Source organism: Pollicipes pollicipes, unplaced genomic scaffold, assembly GCF_011947565.3.
Source record: "Pollicipes pollicipes isolate AB1234 unplaced genomic scaffold, Ppol_2.1 Scaffold_3216;HRSCAF=3773_pilon_pilon_pilon, whole genome shotgun sequence".
NCBI lineage: Eukaryota > Metazoa > Arthropoda > Thecostraca > Pollicipedomorpha > Pollicipedidae > Pollicipes > Pollicipes pollicipes.
In genome coordinates this window covers 4496601-4512390 of record NW_023596251.1, presented here as the reverse complement: position 1 = coordinate 4512390, position 15790 = coordinate 4496601, and the positions used below count along the sequence as shown (strand labels likewise).

Here is a 15790-nt window from a genome sequence, read left to right as displayed (position 1 = left end):
GTCAAAACAGCTGTGACTAGGGGTACTACCCACTCCTTTACCCCGCTTATTGCTCCAGAGAGCCGGTCATGCTGACCAGCTCCGATCGCTAACAATAACCCTCGACACGTAGGAGGTAGAGGCCCGATAATGACCCGCAGGCAAGTACCCACCCGGCAGAAGCCAGGCTATGTGGGCCGGTGGTATGTAGTAGGTAATAAGTGGGTAGAAGGCAAGTATCAAGCCAGTAGTAGGCAACCTATGTGGCCGCGGTAGCATGCAGTAGGTAGTAAGTGGGTAGAAGGCAAGCACCGACCAGGCAGTGGCCAATCTATGTGTCCCAGCAGTATGTCGTAAGCAATAAGTGAGTAGGAGGTAAGCATCAGCCTAGCCGTAAGCATGCTATGTGGCCCAATGGTATGCACTAGGTAATTAGTAGGTAGAAGGCAAGCTTTATGTCGGCTTGTCACTTTCACGCATATCGCCCGTTTGCAGAAACCACCCGAATTCGGTCGTACAGGCTGCTGCTACAAACAAAACGGTGACAGGTTACCGGCCGTAATGCCTGCGTGGAACTTTGCGGCAACTGGGCCTGGACATAACTGGAATGCCTTGTGCACCATTCCGACTTCGCCGCATGTGTGCATTTTTCGAAGGAATGCGATATTGCTGCTATCACCCGTTACAGCGACAACAGGGCTGGAAAACCATGCCGCGGGTGCATTTTACGCGTCTCTCTTCAGCGACTACGCTTCCCTCCTGCAGCAGCCGGTGGCCCTCACCCGACAGCAGGAGTACCTCCGGCATCAGCGGGTGACTGACCTTCTCCAGCAGCCGGTGACCCTCCCCCGACAGCAGGAGTACCTCCGGCATCAGCGGGTGACTGACCTTCTCCAGCAGCCGGTGACCCTCCCCCGACAGCAGGAGTACCTCTGGCGTCAGCGGGTGACTGACCTCCTCCAGCAGCCGGTGGCCCTCACTCGACAGCAGGAGAGCCTCCGGCGTCAGCGGGTGACTGACCTTCTTCTGTAGCCGGCGACCTTCACCCGACAGCAGGAGCACCTCCGGCGTCAGCAGGTGACTGACCTCCTCCAGCAGCCGGCATCCCTCACCCGACAGCAGGAGCGCCTCCGGGGTCAGCATGTGACTGACCTCCAGCAGCCGGCATCCCTCACCCGACAGCAGGAGCGCCCCCAACGTCAGCGGGTGACTGACCTTCTTCTGCAGCTTGTCGAGGCTGGTGTAATCGGCAAGCACTGCCGAGCCCTCGACACCCGAGCCGATGGAGACGGCCGACTGGCGGCCAGACTGGCGCAGCCGCTGCTCGGCCACCTCGCTCAACGTGCCGCGGCGACTGTGGCGCCGCCTCTCGCCCGTCTCCGAGTCAGAGCCGCTGCTGAGGCCGCTGGGTGGCAGCACCGACGGGGGCTGAGTCAGCCGCGGCCCCTGCCATCAGCTATGCGGAACACTCTCCTTGATATGAACAGACACCTCGAAAGGTCTCGCCGCATTGCGGGCCAATGTTTTCCAATAACAATGAGCGGTAAGATCCTGTTTCAAACAACGTAACGGTAAACAGAATCTGTCGCCCCATCTTCCGCCCCGCAACCAACAGTAACCATTGCTCTTGGCGGGTATACGCCAGTGGCCTCGCAATGGGCTTTGTACAATATGCCCACTACCAATACCCGATCAGCCCAGATCCGAGTCGACATTCACACCGATTTATGGGTCATGAAACTGAAGTCGCCGCCGGGTGGGTCCCGTTGCGCCTCACGAGCCCGGCCAGACACGCGCCCGGTAGTCGTCAGACGTCGGAGCGGCACACAAACACCCGGCCCTGGTGTATGGCCGGCAGCCGCAGCAGGATAGACACCATCAACCACGGCACAAGCCAGAAACAGGCAGTGTGGCCACACGACAGAGGCGTGCTCCCTTCAACGGCAAACCAGCTGCAATAGGCCGATTTGAAGGACAGCGAGTATGGCCACCGCACCTCTGTCATGCTGCACCCCACGACACCACAGACGGCACAGTACGTCGCACAGTTCGCGGGCCCGGGTCGCGCCTCCCTCGTCCCGCCTCGGCCGACTCACATCGAGTCTGACGAGCTGAGGCCGGCGCCGCTGGCGCGCCGCGAGGACGGGCCGTCCCGGCCGTCGTCCGGCGTGTCGGCGTCGGCGCCGTCGGCCGGCGCCGCCTCGGCCGACGAGCTGCGCCGGCCACCACTGGAGGGGCGCCGCTGGCCGCCGCTGGAGGGGCGCCGCTGACCGCCGCTGCCGCCGGCAGCGCCGTCCGCCCGCTCGGCGGAGTGCGAGCGCCCACGCCCCCCGTCCACATCCGGGCTGCCGGACGAGTCGGGCGGGCAGTGGCGGTCGCGAACATCGTCGAATTCGTCAGAGTGCTCCCCATCTGTGCCGCTACCCCGCGCGCCACCAGAGGCTCCGCCGCTGCCCGCGGCAGTGCCCGGAGCACTGCCCGGGGCAGCGCCCGGAGCGCCGCCCGCTTCGCCCGGCGCGCCGCCGGAGGCGGGCTGAGAGGCGCGCCGGCCGCTGCCCGGCGGCTCCACGGAGCTGGAGCGGCGGCGGCCGGAGCTGGAGCGGCGACGACCGGAGCTGGAGCGGCGGCGACCGGCGTCGGAGTCGTGTCGACCGGAGCTAGAGACGCCGCCACCGGGCGAAGTGCGTCGCGAGGACCCGATGGACCTGTGATGATGCCGGTGGCGGGCTGACGGCTCCCCTGCGGGCGAGACGACGGTCTGGCCAGGGGCGGCCGATTCGAAGGACGGACTGCTTTGGGTTCAATTTCTGTCACGTGCCAAAACGTTTTGGGCACGTATTTTCCTCGCTAAATCAGCTCAATGTCATTTTGCACGTAGCCATATAGCTCCCACGAAATGTCCCCCCCCCCCCCCCATCCCCACCCCACCTCAATCGTTCCGCTGGAGGACAGGAAGCTAGCGTGCGGAGCGTCCCGCCACCAACTAGCGGAGTGGTGTGCCGCCCGATCCGTCGCCTACCGGCGGGATGGTGTGCCGCCCGCCCCGCTACGTACTGCCGGAGAGGGTGTGCCGCCCGCCCGGCCACCTACCGGCGGGAGGGTGTGCCGCCCGCCCCGCCACCTACCGGTGGGTGTCCTGTGGCGTGTGAGTGGCCGCAGATCTTTCAGGCCCAGCTTCTCGGCGTTCTCCAGCTGCAAACCGAGCCGAAGGGGTCAGACGTCGCAACCGCAGTCGGAGCGGGGAGCGCGGCGGCGGCACTGACCTGGGCCCGCCGTGACACTCTTATGTCCCGTCGCTGATCGCTGCTCTTCGCGTTTAAGGGCGCGTCGGCGGCGGCGCGGAAGGCCGGCTGGCCGCAGGGCTATTCGCACCGAATGTTTACAAAGACTCAAAAGCAAACATGTGACAAGGCGCTGAGTGCGAGCATGTCAATGCCATGACCATCGGTGTCACAGTATTGCGCAGACATAAATAGCGGCCACCGAGATGCTCCTCCTGCGGAGGGACCCGAGCCCACCACCCGCCACGCCGTGCGAGTGAACTTAACGCCAACTGGCGTCGCCGCCGCCGCACACAGGATCCCACTGTTCGAGGCGCCGACCAACTTTCCTGAAGAAATCGTATGACAACAGACAAGTGAAAAGCCGGCTCCCGCTCCAATCATTCGGGACTTACGTTTGGTTATTGCTCGGGCGCTTACGTAGCTAATGCAATCATTTCAATTTTATAAATCCGCGTTGAGTGAAAATCTTACTACACATTTCCCTCGATTGAAATGTTGACCAAAACCAGGGCAAACAAACTTTTAATCTACCAGACTTACTTGACGACCGGAACTAGCAAAGCAAGGTTATTTAAGTGGTCTACAAAACTGAGCCAACTAACTAGCTTGACCCCGCTACCTTAGCTGCACCACCTAACTTAATTTGTAAGCACTTGCGACTCAGCCATCTTGTACATCGACTACCGACTTGGCTTCCGTAGCAGGTGACGACAGATGGCAGCTTCCCGTCCACTGGCGGCGGCGCCGCGTGGTCACTCACTATTTGTGCGAACACCTGGCTGGTGTCCTCGTCCAAAATGTCGGCCTTGATGTCGACCAGGTCGAGTCGCTGCACCAGCGCGTGCAGCACCGATCGCAGCAGGTTGAAGTTCACCGCCCCCGGCTGCAAGCAAACGTCCCGGGGCTCGTCACTGATCGCAGGGGAGCTCGTCAAGCGGCTTCTCGGGGTCCAGGTCGGGAGATGGTGAAGAACACGTCGTAGAGCTCAGTTAAATGAAGCCGCTGCCAGTGCAGTCTGCCAGCGCTTGGGCTCCGAAGCTCTGAAAGGGAAGCTCTGACGGACTGTGCAGAAGCGCGGCCTTCTGCAACCACGACGCCATCTATCTCGAGACCGGGCGTTCGTGGATGCCGTGCACGGTGCCCCAAAAGCACTCGTTTGACACTAACGATGGCTGTATGGCACTGCATGCAAACGGCAACGTGAAATGATTGTTCCAACGCCACAACCACAGGAACGCTTTCAAACACGCCGCCGCCCGTCGCCTACTCAAGCGATGCCGGCCACGACAACGCGCCAGCCATCACGGGCGATGCGAGCAGTTCCCGCGTCCGTGTGGGCTCTGGATGGCCGCCCGTCCATACCTCGGGCGTGCACAGCGCCAGATCCACCAGCTCCCCCAGCGAGATGACGATCTTGTTCTCGCCGGACTCGGTCGCCGCGTCCTCCTCCGACGGCTCCTCTCCGTCCATCTCGTCCTCCTTCGGCTGTGCCTTCACGTCCGGCTGCTCCTCCTTCAGCGGCTCCTCCTCGGCCTTCAGTTCGTCCGCTTTGGGCTGCTCCGTCTTCGGCTCCTCCTCCGCGTCCGGCTGCTCCGTCTTCGGCTCCTCCTCCGTGCCCGGCTGCTCCGTCTTCGGCTCCTCCGCAGCGGCCAGCTCCGCATCCGATGCCATGGCGGCTCGCTGGCGCACACGGACGCCGACGGTCATCGGGGTCACGAGGAGCCAATCAGGGGCCCGGCCAGTGCAGGCCACGCACCAATCAGGAGCAACACAAAACATTCATCCAATCCGAACCATCAGGAGCGAGCGATGGACTTGAGAACACAAAGGTGTTCCAACAGGGTACGGACCCCGGGCAGACAGTGAGCCCCTCCCTCAAGGTGCCAGAGAGCCAGGGTGGCCAGTGTGTGCGGGGGGGGGGGGAGTGAGCCGCTCAAGATTCTGACAATTCAGCGTTAGCCCTGCCGATGTTCATTGGAAAGAAAAGAAAACCAAATAGGGCTGTCGTTTCCCTCCCCTTCCCCAGCACACACACACACGCGCGCACACACACACGAGGACTCCCGCTGTCGCTGGGACCCCCAAACCACAATATTTCAAGACAGACGGGGAACGCCTCGAGCACACAGCTCAGCGGCCTCCAGAGGCGCCGCAGAACTGCCAGGGTACCCCAGCTACCGGTGACACCCGAGGCCGGCCGGATGCCAGTGAAGAGCAGCGGCGCCACTCGTGATCAGATTTGACGCCGCGCGGCGATGACGCAGCCTCCAGACGGCCCTGGCTTCACCTCTAACCACGCAGCTCCACGGTGGCATCACACGAGCTGGCGCCCTGGTGCTGGTGCTGGCCGACCTCTGAAGCTCACGGCAGCTCAGTGGTGCGGCCAAGAGTTCGCTCAGGAGGAGCCCAAATCGGTCCGCAGGAGGTCAGCCAAATTCAGTCCAGCGCACCCCTTTCCGTCGCCATAGAGGCCTCTCCGTCGCCATGATTTTCGTTTTGGAAGATATGAGAAGGCGCCGTGTCCTGTTTTGATGCCTCGGAGCCTCCTAGTTAATGTTTAAGACACCTTAAAGGCGTCTTAAACGTAATCTCAGTCTAAGTGCTTATTGTATATGATGAATCATTTCTCAGTTTTAGAAAAAAGCAAATAGATCACAATTCTGCTCTCTAAAATTTGGAACAACGCTCCACTGTTTTCCTTTTCCTGATTTTTCTTTTTGCCTCATGTAGAGGTCTTCTTTTGCGAGATCGAGACAACGCTGCGGTTTGGGAGAAGTTGGCTCCACTGCGGTCCTCCCCAAAATGGTGCATGTTAGCACTAAATAACTCGGACTCTGCACGCGGGAGGAATTAATATAGTCGTCGGCAAGGTTATAACTACCTGCTACTGTCACTGGCCCCGGGGCGGCTCCAGGACCCCTTGAAAGGCAGATCACTCGACATGCGTTCGTTAGGTCGCAAGGGGATTCAGATTCGTGCTCAGGTCCGCGACATTGACCCGCTGTTGGTCTTGCCAGTATCAGTTAATATGCAACCCGGTACCACTGCACTGCATCGACCGACCCCTGCACTCAGTGAAGTGTGGCGCATGGATAGCGCTGCTTAATCATGGTCATACCGGCCACTCTGGCTGAAGAGAGGTAACAGCAGCCGCGCGGCTACACTGACACGCATTGCTGCATCGAAGTCTTCTAGAAACTCTTGCATCATCTAGGACGAGCACGCGCGTACAGGCACAGGCGTGGTCAGTGGTTTTCAACGGGGCAGAACCAGGCGTGCCAGTCAGTGGTTTTCAACGGAACAGGACCGCGTCTCGTTGATACCACGAATCAGTCAGACGCGACCAGTCGCCGCCTAGACGTGGAACAGGTGATTCATCCTCTGACCTGTCGCTTCTTGCCTTCTTGCTGCGGGCGCACCTAGAAGACCACGTCTTGGAAGGCAGCCGCAGACTTCCCCGCGGCCAAAGAAGCGGAAAAATGAAATATTCGGGAAAACCTCATCGTTCAGTGCGTGAACGTCATGAAAACTTAGTCAAGCCCACCAGCGTGTCAGAAAAATTTGCTGATTGAGAGGGTGGGAACTGGGAGGCTTCAAGACTTATTACGCCGTCTAGAGCTCCTACATTGTTGCCGAGGGCGCTATATGTTCACTTTCCACGTCAATCTAATCGGTAAGGAGGCGTTCAAGTTTCTCTTGATTTCTCATCTGATATAAGGGTCTGCTCGCAGACCCCTGCGCAATTCTTGGGCCCGATTTGTTAACATGCAATCTTGATCGATTAGAGGCCCTCAGCGGATTTTTCCCATTTTCCCGAAAAGTTCCTTACGCTATTGCTGGAGACCCCAAGTGTCATCCTGCATGGGCTCCCTCAGCTGCTCAGGGGCCTTTCACATTGGTCTCGGTTTCTCAGGGGCCCCGGAGCGATCAAGAGTGCGCTACTGTTGGTCGCGCCGGGGTCTTCCACATTGGCCGTGAGCTCTTCAATGCACGCGCTCCATGCATGTACATACGCACCACGGGCCACGGGTTTGAGGCTGCACACAGGAAAACAATGCTCCGCAAACACGAATACCACACATCAGAATCTTATATTCCGATGGCCAAAATCGAGGACTGTTCTTATGGGGGAGGGCCTCAAAATCTAGGGGGAGGGGCTACAAAGTTGTGTGGCGCCATTAACAAAATCCTGGGTCCGCTCATCAAATAGAGGTTGGGAAGCAGGTAGTTTCTCCTTACCCTCCTCCCAAATTTGAAATCGTTCCAGCGCCCCTGGGGAAGCCACCCCACCTGCCCCTGAATAGCGGGAGGCCAGGCTGCACGGAATGCAGGTTACGCCGAATATGTCAGGCGTGGCGACAACACCATGGCAACGATTTTGGCGCATGCAAGCCATAAATCCGAGAAAGCCAGGTTTGGTGCACAATCACCATCAATTTTAGTGTTTGGAAGGCCAATTTTTCAAAGGTGATGTCGTTAAGGAAATTACATTACTCTCCAGCGGGCGGGAGTCGGACTGTGGGATGCGGGACGCCGCGGGCCGAGGCTGACCTGACCGGCACCCCGGCATGGACACCGACACAAGGCGGCGGACGGCTCCGCTGACGGCCGCCGCTGCCTGGCTGGCCGTCTGGGCCGCTCTACTGGCTCCGCCGCCGGCTCAAGGGAAATTACATTACTGGGAGACACTGTCGTTAAGGAAATTACATAGCAATAGCACGCAGAGTTGATTGAAAACTCGGTGCGAATGACGCCCTAATTTGGGCGCGTATGCCCCCCCCCCCCCAAGTTCAGCTCACAGATTGTCACGTAAGCGTCCAGCGCAGCGGTTGTATTTTTTACAAAACGGGGGGGGGGAGGGGGCGGGCGGCCGTCTGCCGCCGGACCGCAATGCTTATCACGGAGGGGTCGGTACACTGAGCATAGTAGAACCATACCTTTGGTTGTTCAATTCAATTCGAGGCAGACCAGGCTCTTGAAATCACAGCTTAGTGATCGTTGCATTGAATGTGAGTTAGCGTACGCGTTGTCGGTGCACTATATGAAGCGGCTCATTTTTTTCCTAAGCCAATTTAGTTAACATAGTCCCGAAAGTTTCAACCTAAATCCCTCCCAGTCAACTGACTACACCGCCCCCTCCCACAGTCGCGAGCCTCCCCCCTACAGTGCAAGCGCAGGGCGATTTTCTCGCTCTGGCGCACAGTGCGCCAGAAACACATTAACATGTATAAGCAAAACGTTGCCATGGAAACAACAGAGGAAATATGGAAATAGTAGTGCGTCTTCGATGCATGACTTGTGCAGTTTGCATAATTAAAACGTGTTAAAACTAAGAAACAGGAGTTTGAATAAAAGTTTTAAAGACAAAAAATGTATTTTTACTTGAACAGTTCTGTTGTAGTAAAAATGTGTGTGAAATGTGTTATCGGAACTCCTCTATCAAAGTCCCCACTTCCTTCTACATCGACAACTTACGGGGGAGCCACGTAAGTTGGCGTGCTGCGAGATTTTTGCCTTGGCATATTGGCGTGAAGGTACAGTTTGGCATGAAGCTTGTAGAAATTGGGCCTTTGGCTTTTGTTAGGCATACCTGGCTATGGATATTGAGATTCAGATTTTATTCGCATGAGCATTTGCCCCGCTCTCGGTCGCCATGGTTGATTGCCATCAGTTATCCGATAACGTACACTGGCCGGTGTGAAGAGTATATAGTTTCGATTCAACGTTGTATGAGTATTGAAGTAGTAATGGATCTTGATGTATTCATTGTTTGCATTTGTTTTTAATGATTGCCTATGGTGCAGTTGGGTAAATTGTCCAGTGCGAGGCAATCATGAGATGGAACGTACGGTTGTGAGGATTTAGAGTCCTTTTCTCCCATTGACAGTGCTGCAAGCTCATATGTATGACTGTAAGCAAAAAGTTGGTGTTTGTGATAATAAGATAATATGCAATCAAACAATAAGCAGGATTAGTAATGGGGACATACCCCAGCCTGCAGCATAAACACTCATGTTGTTGAACATTGTGTGCTATGACGGTAGGTTGGAAATATACAAAATGCAGGATTTTGCAATAGTTTGATGCTACAAAATTTTGAAATGGCAGAAATGACCAATGCTGATTTTACATGCAAGTTCCGTGATTGCAAGTTGTAGGGGCAAATGACATGCGCCATGGCCGTTGGGAATAAAAAATATGGCTGGTAATTGGATAATTGCTATTTAAAAAGGTGTGATGTTTTTCACCATGTTTGATAACCAGAATCACAGAGTCGTCCAGGGGGCCAAGGCATTGAGGATTTAGATCATCACTGCATGAGGGACCAGTAACATGCAGGATGCTGTTCCTCCTCCCCATTTTGCCCAGATTAGCGACAGTCCTGGTTCCGTGCCAACCCAGATTCTAAACACTACCAGCACACCCCTTGTTGGGTGCAGGCTGGGGCTTTGTTGGTTGGTTGGGTGCAGGCTGGGGCAACCTGTCTTCCTCTCACATCAGGTGTTACTGTGGGGATCATTTTTGGTCTGTTTAACTGCATTTAGGCAATATTTCCTCATCTGTTGTCCTGTTGTATTGATGTTTCCAGCATGGATTATGAAATATTTAAGCCCAAATGAACAAAAATGTTTTAAATTGTTACAAGGCCTGAGCCTGCAGGAACTGGCAAACAAGCAGGTGGATGCTGTCATCCTGGCACAATATCATTCTGATTTCTAATGTTGCACCATGCTGTTACCTAATAGCCTGATCCACATGTAGGTGCAGGTAATGTGACATCCAGGCTCCAGCCCTACTTCCTTTTGATTCACTTGTCTGATGTTTATCCAGGATTTGCCTGTGGGTGCAGCCAGTCTTGGGTGAGGTGATGGTAAGGGATGGGAACAATTTAGATTCTGTGAAAGTGAAAAATTCATTCAAAATGGTGATGGGAAACAGGCAGTTTATGGAACTTGACATGTCTTGGTTGCATTACAGGTTTTGACCCACCATTTTGGCTTGGTTTTTGATGAGGTTGTGATAAAGGGCCGCTGATGTGCCCTAAAGCTTGGAATCATAGTTTTCCCTAAGAAAAAGGTTTTGTGTAAAGGAGGTTAATATTTGGAAGAGTTTGGTTTGGCCATGATGTCTGCAGGAACAGTTGATTTTGTGTCAAGTTGAATGGGCACAAATAACCGGATCTTGAATAAAAGTTGTCAGGAATGGCATGAAAACTAGAATATTGGATAATTTACAGCATAATGGTGCATTTAACAAAGTCCCAAAATGCAAGTCATTTCCATGGCAAATGCCAAGTTTTCTCTGCAAAAATCAATATGAGCTGGGAAGGGATGTATGTTTTCTAGGGATGGATGCAGGAATTAGCAGCAGGCTAGAGTTGAGCCTGTTTTCACTTAGCTTATCTCTTATGGCAGAAAAGTTGATGTGATAGAAATGAAGGGGTAATTTGTGACCCAAAAAACATGGCAGTTGATAATTATGGGTGGAACTGTATTGTGGACAAGAGAATGCTTTCTTTGCCCATGTGTACCATCAGTTGCCCCCACCAAAGAGCTGACATAAACAGCCAGTTAGGTCTGATTTGCACGTGGTGACCATCATCGCCCCAAACGGGAGGTGGATGACATGCCAATTCAATTCAAGGCCGGACATTCAGCGGTGTCCTCCGGTCTCCCGGCTGTGTCGGCCGGTCTCCCGGCTGTGTCCTGTCTCCCGGCCGTGTCGGCCGGTCTCCCGGCTGTGTCCTGTCTCCCGGCCGTGTCGGCCGGTCTCCCGGCTGTGTCATGTCTCCCGGCCGTGTCGGCCGGTCTCCCGGCTGTGTCCTGTCTCCCGGCCGTGTCGGCCGGTCTCCCGGCTGTGTCCTGTCTCCCGGCTGTGTCCTGTCTCCCGGCTGTGTCGGCCGGTCTCCCGGCTGTGTCCTGTCTCCCGGCTGTGTCGGCCGGTCTCCCGGCTGTGTCGGCCGGGCTGCGCCCCTGCGCTGTCTGATCACTGGGACGTCACCTGTTGGCCAGGATATGGCGGACGCAGCTCCAGCCCGTGGCGGATTCCGGGGCGGTTTTGGCGCGCGCGGCCGCGGCCGGGGGCGCGGTCGTGGCCGCGGCCGCGGGCGCGGACGTGGCCGCGGCGGCAAGGACGAGAAGGAGTGGGTGCCCGTCACCAAGCTGGGCCGCCTGGTCAAGGATGGCAAGATCAAGATGCTGGAGGAGATCTTCCTCTTCTCGATGCCCATCAAGGAGTTCGAGATCATCGACACGTTCCTGGGCTCGGCGCTGCGCGATGACGTTCTGAAGATCATGCCGGTGCAGAAGCAGACGCGTGCCGGTCAGCGCACCCGCTTCAAGGCCTTCGTCGGTAAGCGGGCGGGCGGGCGTACGGGAGGCTGGGGGTGGGGCGGGAGCTGTGGGACGTCTCGGTGTGGGGCTTGTCGCGCTTTTTGAGATCTGTGGTGCTGCGGTGAGCTATACCCAGACATCGTTGAATTTCCCAAAGTATGTTCTGTTTGTTGTGGGTGTCCCAAGGCGCTCTTCTGCAGTCAATTGTCAAAGGTAATCACCCGTAGTTGTAGTTTTTGTATGTGCTGTCCTGCAGCTCTGGTTCTGACTGAATGTTGTGTCTGCGTGCTTACATATTCAATTCCAGCTGCGTCGCACAGGTGAACGCTTATCATGCCGGTGATCTCTAGGCTCTCCCCCTCGACTGGCGCCGCGTCTCGGATGAGTCCGTCGCTCTCCCCCGACTGGCGTCGCGCCTCTGATGAGTCCGCTCTCCCGACAGCGATCGGCGACTCCAACGGCCACATCGGCCTGGGCGTCAAGTGCTCCAAGGAGGTGGCCACGGCCATCCGGGGCGCCATCGTGCTGGCCAAGCTCTCGATCGTGCCGGTGCGGCGCGGCTACTGGGGTAAGTCAGCCGGGCACCGGCGGCGCGCGCGCGCGGCAGGCGGACAACTGCTGCGCCGGCGGAATGGTTGTCGGCGGCCTCAAGTTGTGTTACGCTGTTTGTTGATGTCAGGTTATGAATGCGAGGACTTTGGGTGGGAACTACGGTACTCTTCAAGCAGACGTCACTTAGTTTTGAGGTTTTAAAAAATGAGCTCCAGTCGCACGATTTTCTTCAACACCGGAACATATGTTTTCTAATGATATTGCCTCGGAAAAAAAAATGTTGCTTGCATCGAAAATCCGTTCGCATAACGTCATACATCGGTAAGGTCAACGCCCGACCCGGAGCCTCTCATTCTCACTGCCAGTGCTGTTGATAATAGGGGCGTGTCTTCTCAAAGAAGTTTGGCTCATGCGTACTTGCACCATCTGATGATGGCGTCAATGCCGAACGAACTGGGTTTCCGTATCCTTTATTGCATGGTGTGTATGACTTCACTAGGATACCAAACAAACGGAAAAGGCACTCCAATGCCAGCCAGAGGGGCCCTGCGCGCTGGTCAGGGGCCCTTGGGCTGACGAGGGCCTGCATGTCGGTCAGACACCACCAGTGACGCACAGTCGGCTCCCAGGCGGCATGGGCCTGAGACCCTATTACCCAGCAGGAACAAAGCCGGAGCCAGCGATTTGCATTGGTTGGGGCCCCACAGCGCCTAACGGAGGCCCTGTGCTGGCAAGAGGACCCCCGGCACGGAGCCAAACAGTCGGCTCCGTGTCGGTCTGAGCACTTGGAAACACATTTTCCAAGCCGGAACGAGGCCGGGGCCCGCGATTTGCCGTGTTCGGGGTCCCTGACATAATGAGGGGCTCCTGTATCGGTTAGGGGCCAGAGCGCCTGACAGCGGCCGTGTGGTGGCACGCGGTCCTAGTCGGCCACACCACGAGTCTGCTCCGTAAATGTCAACCCCCGTAGGCAGCTCGTCACTTTTGAGAACGCAGGCATCGTTTGATATCGCACTTGCATCATCAGCGTCGCGTGGTACAGGATTTCAGCACTATTGAAAGCGTAGCAATTATGTTATCCAGTGACGTCATCAGGGTTGTGTAATAAGGGATAAAGAAACGTTTGCGTGGCTGTGACGTCATCATCAGGTGGTACGGGTATTCATGACCCACTTTGTTGAGAAGAGGCGCTGCACCTCGATCAACAGCACTCGTGGTGCAACGACACGGGCTCGCTATTTCTGATATATGCAATATGTAAGTGGATTTAGGGTATAAATATGATCTTCCGAGACCATGTCATTCAACTAACTTATCGTCCAGTTTTCAAGGGAGTGGCATGGTTGAAGCCTGTTGTGTTTGGTTCCCGAAAACTAAGTGACGCCTACTGGGAGAGTGCTGGAATTACGTCGTCCGGCGAGCGCCGGGGCCCCGGCGTCTCAAAGCTCATGCTCGGCGCGAGTGGGTGTCGAATGTAATCAACCGCCCCGCATTGACTGCTGAGGGCGCTCATGTTCTGCTGTGCTCCGGTGGAGGGCGAGGCTGGCCCGGCCTCACCTGCCAGCTTCGGCAGCGCTCGGGTCGACGGCGTGGCCTGATGTGATGGTGGAGATCTGACGTGGAGTAGGGCGCAACCGTTCTGGTTCGAATGTAACAAATGTTCCGACGCTCTAAAACTAAGAACCTCCGCCTCTGACATTCTTGTCAGCTGTGACCTGAACAGTGTTAACTGTGACTTGGCTGGTAACCTGGCTGGTGTCCGCTGTGACTTGACCTCTGTTGACTGTGACCTGACTAGTGACCTGATGGCTGTCGGAGTCTGCTGTGATCTGACTGGTGACCTAACATCCGTCGGCTGTGACCTGACCAGTGACCTGGCCACTGTTTGCTGTGATCTGGCTGGTGACCTGATATCTGTCGGCTTTGGCCTGACTGGTGACCTGACAGATGTGAGCCCTGCACTGACCCGTGCCTCGGCCGGCAGGTAACAAGATCGGCAAGCCTCACACGGTCCCGTGCAAGGTGACCGGCAAGTGCGGCTCCGTCCAGGTGCGGCTGATCCCGGCGCCGCGCGGTACCGGCATCGTGTCGGCGCCCATCCCCAAACACCTGCTCACCATGGCCGGCATCGAGGACTGCTACACGTCCGCCCGCGGCAGCACCAGCACGCTCGGCAACTTCGGTCAGTGCCCCGCCCTTGCCGTTCTGGCGCCTGCCGCCAGGCCGCCAGGCCGTTTGGGGTGTCTTGTTTGTTTGTTTTTTCAGTCGCGGTTTCGGTCACAGGGATGTAGTTGTAATGCGCGGCGTGTTTGGAGCGACACACGCTGCGATTCTAGGCAGCATGTCTTTTGTTCTGCTGCCAGCTTTGTCCAAATTATCTTCCATGTGTGTGAAGCATTCTGACAGCTTCCCCATCGACCACCATTTCCTCAACAGGTAGGCATGGCCAAGTACTTGATGACATTGGTAACGTGTTGGATTGATCAGTGTTGCATCGGTGTCTGCAGTATCAGAATGGGCATAACGAAATTGAGCAGGAGCTCCTTCCGGACATCAAAACGCGGATAGTTTAGCCAAGGCAGCCCATTCGGCGTTGGATGCGACTTGTCCAGGTGGGCTGCCTCGGCGCTTATTGAACGCCCAGGTACGGCCTGTGACCCAGCCTCCGTTTACAGCCAAGGCGACGTATGCGGCCATCGCCAAGACGTACGGCTACCTGACGCCGGACCTGTGGAAGGAGACGGTGTTCACCATGTCGCCGATCCAGGAGTTCACAGACTACCTGGTGAAGAACCACCGGCAGGTGCAGACCACCCAGCGCGAGGAGGCCTAGGGCCGGCGAACGCGCGCGCGCCAACCGAATACAAATGTAGAGAAGTGGCGCGTGTTTCAGTTGTTGGACGGGAGGCGGAGGGCAGGCGGCGCGTCACGAGGAGGCCGGCGGAACGGATGGCCGTGGCTGAGCAGGGGGGTGGAGGGGCGCCGACGAGTCCGCCGGTACCCCGACGCTGCCGGCTGTGGGAAGGTGGAGTGGCCGGGTGCTGGGGACCACCAATAGCGCAAAGAGCCGCGAGTACTGTCGGCATCAAATACGGGAACTCGTCAATGGCGTAGACCAGACGGCAGTCGCGGGAGCGCGCGGGCTGTACAATGCCTCGTGCCTGCGACGCATGTGTGGGATCAAATTTCCAGTTTACGGAGGGCAACGCTGGGGCTGTCCAGACGCTTTGCACGGCAGCGTCATCGCAGAATGGCAGCGCTTGACCACGACGCGTGCTGGTTAGGAACACCTCGTGCCTGAAGGCCGCTGGACGCGAGGGAAAGGAGCGCCACCTATGTCGTGCGGCGATGGTCCCGCCGCCCGTCATATGCTGCGCAGGGGCCTCGTCTGGGCAGGGGTGCCTTGATGTAATCGTAGCGGACGATGGTCTCTGGATGAGCGCGTGGCGCCGTAGCATTACAGCCTGCGGAATACGATCAAGACATTGGTAGTAATGTAAGGCTTGAACACGGTCGGGGCTCATTATTTCGTTCTCCGAACATAACCGTCTCGCGAGGTCTCGGGGAGGGGGAGGGCTGCGCGGTGCTGGACAGGCGGCGGATGCCCCTGGTGCCGTGCTGCTCTTGCGGGAGCGTATACTC

General features: G+C 57.0%; 2 protein-coding genes across 3 annotated transcripts in view; one reads left to right on the top strand and one right to left on the bottom strand.

Annotated features, from left to right (window-relative positions):
• Positions 1–4934, bottom strand: part of LOC119091028 (uncharacterized) — a 53805-nt gene extending 48871 nt beyond the window's left edge. The window contains exons 1-6 of the mRNA XM_037213749.1: positions 4626–4934; positions 3952–4146; positions 3105–3171; positions 2712–2718; positions 2076–2105; positions 1195–1384 (exon numbers count right to left, since the gene is read on the bottom strand). Coding sequence (XP_037069644.1) covers positions 1195–1384; positions 2076–2105; positions 2712–2718; positions 3105–3171; positions 3952–4146; positions 4626–4934 — 798 coding nt within the window. The remainder of the gene's footprint in view (positions 1–1194; positions 1385–2075; positions 2106–2711; positions 2719–3104; positions 3172–3951; positions 4147–4625) is intronic.
• A 3796-nt stretch (positions 4935–8730) lies between these two features.
• On the top strand, positions 8731–15028 carry RpS2 (ribosomal protein S2). 2 transcript variants are annotated; one of them, XM_037213680.1, is made up of 6 exons: positions 8731–8749; positions 11276–11310; positions 11365–11615; positions 12039–12164; positions 14133–14330; positions 14824–15028. In XM_037213680.1, the coding sequence occupies exons 2-6, from the start codon at positions 11279–11281 to the stop codon at positions 14979–14981; spliced, it is 765 nt and encodes a 254-aa protein (XP_037069575.1). In that variant the 5' UTR covers positions 8731–8749; positions 11276–11278; the 3' UTR covers positions 14982–15028. The 2 variants fall into 2 exon arrangements, with proteins under 2 accessions (XP_037069575.1, XP_037069574.1); XM_037213679.1 differs by lacking the exon at positions 8731–8749 and having other exon boundaries at positions 11276–11615.
• The last annotated feature ends 762 nt before the right edge of the window (positions 15029–15790 follow it).